Source organism: Perognathus longimembris, chromosome 19, assembly GCF_023159225.1.
Source record: "Perognathus longimembris pacificus isolate PPM17 chromosome 19, ASM2315922v1, whole genome shotgun sequence".
Taxonomy (NCBI): Eukaryota; Metazoa; Chordata; class Mammalia; order Rodentia; family Heteromyidae; genus Perognathus; species Perognathus longimembris.
This window is the reverse complement of record NC_063179.1, coordinates 32,572,187-32,581,624: the sequence shown is the minus strand read 5'-3', so window position 1 is coordinate 32,581,624 and position 9,438 is coordinate 32,572,187. Positions and strand designations below refer to the sequence as shown.

Below are 9,438 nucleotides of genomic sequence, written 5' to 3'. Positions count from 1 at the left end.
ATGCAGGCGTGCGGGGACGGCGCGGCGGGGCGCCGGGCTTTCGACAGCATCTGCCCCAACAGGATGCTGGAGCTGGCGGCTCGACCCCTGTGCAAGCCCGGGAAGCCGGAGAGAAAGGTGGGGATCGCAGGCCGGGGGCGCTCAAGACTGGACGCTCCCCGCTCTGACCCGCATGCACCGTTTCTTTGCCCGCGTAGTGTGCCCCTCCGCGGAAGTTCTTTCCGGGGTGCAGCGGTGACAGCCTGGTGTCGGTGTACGAGGACCCTGCGGACGCGGAGCCTGCTGCACTGCCAGGTGAGCCCCGCCAGGCACCTGTGCGACCCCGCGGATTCCCCGTGCAGGGTGGGTGCGGCGAGCGCGGCCCGGAGCTTCTCTTCCCCGGGCTCCGATGTCCTGGCGAGCCTGGCAGAAAGGCTTAGAGACACCCCCTTTTCCACCGGCGCGTATCTCCCGGTCTCCCCGCGCAGCCCTCACCACCATAGACCTGCAGGACCTCGCGGACTGCACCTCGCTACTCGGGTCCGACGCGCCGCCTAGTGGTGACCTGGCTGCATCGCAGGTACCTTTCCCTTTTGATAACCCCGTCCCTGCTGGAGAGTGAAGCGGGTATTTAGAAACCAATCCCCAGCCCAGGCACTTTCAGTTGATGAAGGGAGGACCTGAATTTTCTTTCCCTCATCGAATGTGGTCAAGACAGAATTTCCAGAGCTGTTCTGACGGGCTATTTCTCTCCCATCTAGGCAATGAGGAGATGACACACGGAGGGAGCAGGGTGTTAGCTCGCAGGATACCATCTTGTTTGTTCTCCACTTCCCCAGCCACTCAGGAAATTCCGTGTGTATTTAACGAGAGTGGAAGAGAGAAGTAAAGATTCTAGAAGAAAGTCAACGAAAACCATTCCTCTCTGTAGAGCAGGCACTTGTGCAGTTGAGCATTTTTTAAATAAAGTCCCCTCCTCCTTTCGAATAGCTCTAGACACTGGCCATCCTGAAGCTAAAAGACAGTTTTCTTTTCTTTTCTTTTTCGCCAGACCCGGGGCTTGAACTCAGGACCTGAGCCACTGCCCCTGGCTTTCTTTTTGCTCAAGGGTAGCACTCTACCTCTGAGCAGCACCACTTCTGGCTTTTTCTATATATGTGGTGCTGAGGAATCGAACCCGGGGCTTCATGAATGTGAGGAAAGCACCCTACCACTAGGCCATATTCCCAGCCCGAAGACAGCTTTCTTACCTCCTTCCCTTCCTTCCTTCCTTCCTTCCTTCCTTCCTTCCTTCCTTCCTTCCTTCCTTCCTTCTTTCCTTCCTTCCTTCCTTCTTTCCTTCCCTTCCTTCCTTCCTTCCTTCCTTCCTTCCTTCCTTCCTTCCTTCCTTTCTTCTTTCTTTCTTTCTTTCTTTCTTTCTTTCTTTCTTTCTTTCTTTCTTTCTTTCTTTCTTTCTTTCTTTCTTTCTTTCTTTCCTCCTCTCCCTCCTCTCCCTCTCTCCCTCTCTCCCTCTTTCTCTCTTCTCCCGTCCTGACTTTTGACTGGCACCCATGTCCACCTGGGAAGGGAAAGGAATAAGATACCTGGGCTTCCACCCTTTTACGTCCCTTATCTCCAGACGCTCTGAAAGGAGCCCACGTGCATCCAATGTGCAGGAAAAGCCAAGAGCAATGCAAGCAGCACGTGATTGAACAGAGCATGTTCCGAGTTCGCTCGGGTCTCTCAATCAGAGCCCACTCTTCCCCTCCTTTAAGGAGAGAGTGGGGATCTGGGACGGTGCCTGTGCCCACGCGAAGCACGACTTTAAGTTCCGTCTTTGGAGAACTCTGTGTGCCATCAGGTCTTGAGAGGAAAGACTCGGTGTCTATACAGGCTCTGCTCTTACAGAGGTAGCTCCTTTACTGGTATGGAAGGAGTGTACGAGATGAGGTCTACAGGTTCACAACAAAACAGCGCACTGAGGCAGCTAGCTGGTGGTGAGCCAACACAGACTGCTGCCCAGAGCCTGGCGCTGGGTGTGGAGGACAGCTGCATGCTTTGCGGGAGGACTCATGAGCATAGCTCCTTGGGGCTGCAGAATCCGCTAGTTCCAGCCTCGTGGTCCAGTTGGCACGGGTGCGCAGGGCTCCCCATCAAGCTCAGTGAAATGCTGGGTTCCTGGTTCCGAATGGAGCCTGCATTTTCCAATAGGCGACTCTGCTGCAAAGGGACGAGTGCATGACAGATGCCACAGTGGAACCTGGGGAAGATGTCTGTCCGTGTAAGAATTGTTCTGAGCAGGCCAGACTCGAAGTGGACCGACAAATTTTCCTGGTTTATTTTAGAACCATTCTTTGCCAACGGAAGCGGATTTTGATTTGCAGACATTCAGGGACACGGTGGACGATCTCATTGCAGGCAAGTGCAGTCCCTTACAGTTAAACAACAGCGCCCCCCTCCCATGCCAAAGTCAGACTGGTCTTGGCTGCTGGTCACGAAGGTGGCAAGCCTCCCCATCTGTCAATGACCCGCCAGCATCTTGCCTAAGGGTCAGGCGTTTCCATGTTTAGGATACCATTCTTCTTCCAGTGGGGATGTTGAATATCTGGATCTATAGTGGGATTGGGGGTCTGAATTTTGGTGAGTTTTGCTGTGGCATAGGAAAGGGTGAGTGACAGAGTGTGCAAAATGAGATTTGTGACTCCAGGAGCAAGCTGGTTCTCCTGATGTTCAGGTGAACTCGGGAGGTACTTTCTGCAGCATCTTTTATATGTGCAATGGCAGATGGGAAGGGCCTGCCAATCGTGGGCGGCTTTGCCGGGTTCCGGATATTTTCCTTAATAAAGATGCCTGACATTTTGTCACTGTAGCTGATTGGACCTGCGTCTGAGGGCAGTTTCCACTTTCTCCCCAGATTCGTCCTCTTTGATGTCGCCTTCCCTGGCCGCTGGTGACTTTCCCTTTTCCCCTTGCGAAGTGTCACCCTTTGGGCCCTGCCTCTCCCCATCGCTGGAGCCCTCACCGCTGCCAGTTCTAGACGCTCCTCAGCCTCCGCCAGAGCAGTACTGGAAGGAGGTGGCCGACCAGAACCAGAGAGCGCTGGGGAACGCGCTGGTGGAGAATAACCAAGTAGGGGCACTGGGCTGGGGGCCAGGACCCTGGGAGCAGGACAGGATCTGGAGGGGGTGGAAGTGGGCTTTTCAAGTGCCAAGATGTGCCCTTGTGGCCATACGGACCGGCATACGGTTCTCCTTCTGACTAGTGTTCCCTAAGTTTCCAACTTCAAAGATAAGCAGGGGCAATCCCACCACATCAGGTTTTATTATTATTTTTTGAGACAAGATCGTACTTTATGGCCCAAGCTGGCCTTCAACTCTCCAACTTTTGCTTTAGTCTGTGGTGCTGCACCCCTGTAATCCCAGCTATTTGGGAGGCAGAGGTAGGAGAATCTGTGTCAGATGTCTGCCCAGGCAAAAGCAAGAGACCCTATCTGAAAAATAAACTAAGGGGCTGGGATGGCCTAGTGATAGAGTGCTCACCTCGTATACATGAAGCCCTGGGTTTGATTCCTCAGCACCACTTATATAGAAAAAGCCGGAAGTGGCGCCGTGGCCCAAGTGGTAGAGTGCTAGCCCTGAGCAAAAAGAAGCCAGAGACAGTGCTCAGGCACTGAGTCCAAGCCCCAGGACTGACAAATACAAACAAACAAACGAAGACCAAAGGGTGGGCTGAGGACGTGGTTCATGCAGTACAGCAATTTCATAGGAGTAGGAGACAGAGAGTTGAAAACCCAGTTCTAAAACCAAAAAGTGGAACTGACCATGCCCTGGAGTAGCAATGCCTTGGAGACCTGATTTCGCTGGTCGGGGCCAGGCCGAGCTGGTGGCCGGCTCCATCTTCGAGTCTCCTCCCACAGCTGCACGAGACGCTGAGCCAGAAGCAGGAAGAGATCGCCTCCCTCAAGGAGAGGAACGTGCAGCTCAAAGAGCTGGCCAGCCGCACCAAGCACCTGGCCTCGGTGCTGGACGTAAGTGGGGTGGCCAGACGTGTGGCACACCTCGAGGTGTCCACACTGCTCCAGAGTCCCTGCCACCTCGTTCCCAGTGTTGGGACCCCGAGGGGTCGGGGACGATAGCGGCCCCCAGGGCGCAGGGCGCGCTCAGCGTTGTTTTGTCCTAGGGTGCGGGGCGCGGGGTGCGGGGCGCAGGACTCGGGGCGCAGGGTGAGTCCAGCCAGCCCTAGGGCGGCGCTTTCCCCGTCTTTCCTAGAAGCTGATGATCTCCCAATCCCAGGACGGCGGGGCCGACGCCGAGCCCTTCCTTCTCAAGGCGTCAGCCAAAAGAAGCCTGGAGGAGCTGTTCAGCGCCGCCGGCCAGGAGGGCGCGGAAGTGGGCGCCATCCTCAGCGAGATTTCCCAGCGCTGTGACGAAGCCCTGCAGAGCCGCGATCCCAAGCGGCCCCGGCTGCAGCCCGAGCCCGCGAGCGCCGACACCCGGCCGGGCAACCTGCACGGCGCCTTCCGAGGGCTGCGCACCGACGGCGGCGCCTGGAACCCGAGCCCCGGCGAGCTGGGCGAGGACGCCTCCTTCAGCACCCCCATCCGCAGCCACAGCACCATCCGCACCCTCGCCTTCCCCCAGGGCAAGGCCTTCACCATCCGGACAGCCAGCGGGGGCTACAAGTTCCGCTGGGTCCCCAGCTGATCTGGGGTGCGGGGCCAGAAAACGCTGGCCCGTACCTCAGCTGACGAGGCTGGAGGCCCAGGGACAGTCGCTGGAACTGCCCCAAGTCTGGTTTTTCAGAATTCTGAACAGGCGAATGCCACTCGGCATCTTATTCTTTCAGGAACACGAATGTCTTGTTAGTAATGCAGTGGAAGATTCTGAAACCTAGTGTGGTCCCTCCCCTTCCACCGTGAAACTGTGTACACACACACACACGTCCCAGTCAAACTTAAAAGTATTTACTTCTAATTTAGAAAATCAATTTGCTACATTTTAAAAATTATACATTGCCCTAGTTCTGTAAAATAAAAGAGGTGCTATGAAACTAGGTAATTTTTCATTACAGGAGGCATAGCTGAAATTGTCCAGTCTCAGGTCATGAAAGGACTCTAGACCCACTAGTGCTAGTGGAATGTCTCAACACATCGTTCAACTTTCCTCAGTTCTGGGAGGAAATCTGATTTTGTTCCTACTGTGACGTTTTATTTCACCTACTAGAATAAGAAAAGTATCAGTCGAGGTAGCCTGACCAGCTGCTTGAGGAGAACGGAGACTCTGAAGACGCCAGAGTTGTCAGCAAAATAAGTGCTAGGCATATTTATTTGTAGTAATTATTCATATTATTTTTGCAATATCTATGGAAAATGTTTATACTCACAATTGTATTAGGATACAATTGTGTAGAATGTGGAATAACCATCCTCCAAACAAATTTTGCTAGGAAGGATTAGTTGTTTGTTTGTTTTTTAAAGAAATGGGCATATTCTACTTTTAAAAAGTGTCCATTTTTGGGCAGATGCCAGTGGCTCACACTTGTAATCACAGCGACTCAGGAGGCTGAGATCTGAGGATGGCAGTTCAAAGCCACTTTGGACAGGAAAATCCATGAGGTTCGTGTCTCCAATTAACCATAAAAAAGCTGGAGGAGCTGTAGTTCAAGTGGTAGAACACTAGCCTTGAGGTTAAAAAAAAAAAAGTTTAAGGGCTGGGGATATGGCCTAGTGGCAAGAGTGCCTGCCTCATATACATGAGGCCCTGGGTTCGATTCCCCAGCACCACATATACAGAAAATGGCCAGAAGTGGCGCTGTGGCTCAAGTGGCAGAGTGCTAGCCTTGAGCAAAAAGAAGCCAGGGACAGTGCTCAGGCCCTGAGTCCAAGCCCCAGGACTGGCCAAAAAAAAAAAAAAGTTTAAAAAAAGGCTCAGGGACAACACTCAGGCCCTGAATTTAAGCCTCAGGACACCCTGCCCCCAGGCAGAAAGCAAGAAGGAAGGAAGAAGGAAGGAATGAAGGAAGGAAAGAAGGAAGGAAGATTAGTTCACATCTTCTTGCTTGAAACTATGTGTGGAAATCTTGATAAAAGTAAGCTACTTATTTGAAGTCCACAGATAAAACTGGGACACATAACAGGGTTTACATTGCTGGCTTGATCTCCTAAGAAAAAAATATGTTACATATAATGCCTTCACTTTGACTTTTCTTCTTTTCTCTTTGTTGTGGGGGGGGGGGCATCCCTTTGTCCATGAGTACATAGGTCATGGACTGTTTTGTCCCAACCTCCATATTTCTCAAAAGGGGACTACTTCTTGTATTGAGGGGCTCAGCTTGGGCAAATCTCCAAGTGTGTTACACCACCCCGCATTGCTGGTTCTGCCATTGGAGTGGACATATCAGGTAACAGGTGAGTTGGGTACTGTGGCACAACCTGTTTCTCCAGCTTGTGCAGTGTACTGTTATCTGTATTTAAATAGTCATTTAGAAGCAACAAGAAAAGCAATAAAATTTACCACATTTCCTCATATTTTGTCTAACAGACTAAGAAGTAAAGTGGGTGGTTCTGGATTTTGTTTTTCTTCAGCTTAAATATAATGTTACCACAGCTCAGGCTGATAAAAAATCTATGAAGCAAAGAAGTTCACTTAACCTGTCCTGATAAACAACGGACTTGTCAAAAGTCTTTTCTATATACCTTATGCCTAGATAAATAAAAATCATACTTCATTTTGCTCTTCATCTTACAGACCTATAACTGTCTTGTTAGCTAGTAGCAACTCTACCTAAGTAATTTCCATTTCCAGGGAGAGAAAATTCCCTTGTGACCAATGACACAGAGAATTAACTTTCATCAGTTAGTGGTAGTAGAGTTAAAACATTGCCGAGAATCTCAGTGATGTTGATGCTTAAAAAGAAAGCAGTAAAAGAAAAAAAATATTTATATTCTTGTAGGAAGAGATAAATACTAAACATAATTATGAAAGTGCTCTGAGGAAAATAAAAACAAGTAAGGACAATGTCTTAGTCAGTGTGGGCTGCTATAAATAAAATAGACCTGCAGCTTAAACAATGTATGTGTGTTTTCCTGTTCTGGAGGCTGAAAATTCAAGATCAACATGCTGGTTGAAGGTTAGAGGTGTGGCTAAAATGGTAGTGTGCCTGCGTAGGAAGCATGAAGCCCTGAGTTCAAACCCCAGTATTTAAAAACAAATTGGGGTGAAGATATTGTCTGATTAGCTTCCTCTTTTTGGTCTACAGATGACCACTTTCTTATTGGATAATCATATGGGGTGGGGTAAGACGAGAGAGAGAGAGAGAGAGAGAGAGAGAGAGAGAGAGAGAGAGAGAGAGAGAAGAGAGAGAGAGGGGGGGGAGATCCTGTCTCCTCTCAGAAGGACACAAATTACATCAAGGTGTTCCACCCTCATGACATCCTCTAAATCTAATCACCTCTGAAAGGTCTCATTTCCTAACACCATCACGTTGGAAGTTACGATTTCAGTATGTGGATTTTTTTTCAGGGGACACAACCTTCCAGTCCATAGCAGATAAACGATAATGGGGAGTTGAGTGCTAGTGGCATATGCCTGTAATTCTAGCTATTCAAGAGGCTGAGATCTGAGGATCAAGGCTTGATGCCAACCTGGGTAGGAAATTCTGTGAGACTCTTATCTCCAATTAACCACCCCCCAAACTGGAAGTGGAGCTGTGGCTCAAAGTGATAGAGCATGAGCCTTGAGCACAAAAGCTCAGGGACAGTACCCAAGCCCTGAGTTCAAGCTTCATGACTGACTAAATAAATAAATAAAAAGAAAATCTTGTTTAATGTTTTTTTCCTCCATAACTTAATTAACAGTCTTTTCATTTCCATCCTGAATTAGAGTTCACTTGGATTCACTCACTTATTGACGTCCTTTACACTGTCTTCATTTTATTACCATGAGTATCCAGGAAAATAAGACACTAAAATTGAGCACTATTAAGTGTAAGGAAATCAGCACAATTAAGACAGGGAAGTAATCTGCTAAAGACTATACTCTTCCTTTAGGCAAACACCTGTTCAAACTCTCATAGCTAACAACTATTTCCAATATTTACTTTTAGCTGCTTAACAAAATACTAGGTAAAATCAGACATGACAATTACTTGCATGTATTTATGTTGTACTAGGAAAAGAAACTCCACAGATTTACTTAAGACTTAAATGAGCAGCCAAGTGATAATTAAAAATTGCACTTAGTTATAAGATGTGGAAATTTCAGTTAGTTCTAAGCCAGGACACCATTGAAAGTAAATATGCCTGAATACCATTTTCTGTGAGTGACAATAAGAGCTTTGAGCACTTGCATAAGATTGGGCCTCACTCTCAAGGTTTCAGGATTTTTTTTCTTTCCCTCTCTCCCTTTCCTTCCTTCCTTCTTTCTTCCCTCCCTCCCTCTCCCTCTTCCTCCCTCCCTCCCTCCCTCCCTCCCTCCCTCCCTCCTTTCCTCCCTCCCTCCTTTTCTCCCTCCCTTCCTTCCTTCCTTCTTTCCTCCTTCCCTTCCTTCCTCTCTCCCTTCCTTCTTCTCTCCCTTCCTTCTTTTCTTTCTGTGAAGAACTGGGGTTTGAATTTAGGACATTTTGTTGCTAAGTAAAGGCTCTCCTTTTAAATTACATTAAATCACATATATATACACACATATGTATATATACATATATACACATCTACACATACATATATATACATAAATACACGCACGCGCACACACACACACACACACACACACACACACACACACACACACACAGAGCCAGTCCTGGGCTTGGGACTCAGGGCCTGAGCACTGTCCCTGGCTTCTTTTGCTCAAGGTTAGCACTCTACCTCTGGAGCCACAGTGCCACTTCTGGCCTTTTCTGTTTATGTGGTGCTGAGGAATCGAACCCAGGGCTTCATGCATGCTAGGCAAGCACTCTACCACTAAGCCATATTCCCAGCCCTAGTCCTGTATTTTTGGGATAGTTTATTACTTCCTGCTTGGGCCTTGTGCTTCCTGATATGCTTTCATGTAGCTAGGATGACAGTCATTCACCACTGTGCCCAGCAATTGGTTGAGGAGTCTCTTGAACTTTTTTTTGCCCAAACTTGTCTCAAACTTTGCTCCTCCTTATCTCAGCCTCACAAGTAGCTAGGATTAAAGTTGTGATTGTACTGGGACCAGTTGTTGCCTAAGCTGCATATGGCCATCTTGACAGTGTTTGTCATTTTCTGTGTTTCATTACATTGTGTAAGTCTAAATGACAAACTTTACTGGGCTACCAAGCACAAAAAAGAAAAATAAAGTCGTGTGCCAATGGCTGGCTTTCTCTCTCTCTCGCTCTCTCTCTCTCTCTCTGTCTCTCTCTCTCTCTCTCTTCCTTTCCCTTCCTTCCTTCCTTCCTTCCTTCCTTCCTTCCTTCCTTCCTTCCTTCCTTCCTTCCTTCCTTCCTTCCCTCCCTCCCTCC

General features: G+C 48.9%; 1 protein-coding gene across 1 annotated transcript; it reads left to right on the top strand.

Moving 5' to 3' along the window:
- On the top strand, positions 1–4,661 carry Mcidas (multiciliate differentiation and DNA synthesis associated cell cycle protein). The gene is made up of 7 exons (XM_048368526.1): positions 1–117; positions 198–294; positions 468–559; positions 2,304–2,376; positions 2,873–3,087; positions 3,875–3,985; positions 4,227–4,661. Exons 1-7 carry the CDS (start codon positions 1–3, stop codon positions 4,659–4,661), a joined length of 1,140 nt encoding a protein of 379 aa, XP_048224483.1.
- Positions 4,662–9,438: the final 4,777 nt, after the last annotated feature.

Excerpts from the sequence above, each read along its gene's own strand:
- Mcidas (XM_048368526.1), top strand. The coding sequence starts at position 1 with ATGCAGGCGTGCGGGGACGGCGCGGCGGGGCGCCGGGCTTTCGACAGC. Across the intron at positions 560-2,303 it reads GTGACCTGGCTGCATCGCAG|AACCATTCTTTGCCAACGGA; the intron begins GTACCTTTCCCT and ends GGTTTATTTTAG. Across the intron at positions 3,088-3,874 it reads CGCTGGTGGAGAATAACCAA|CTGCACGAGACGCTGAGCCA; the intron begins GTAGGGGCACTG and ends CTCCTCCCACAG.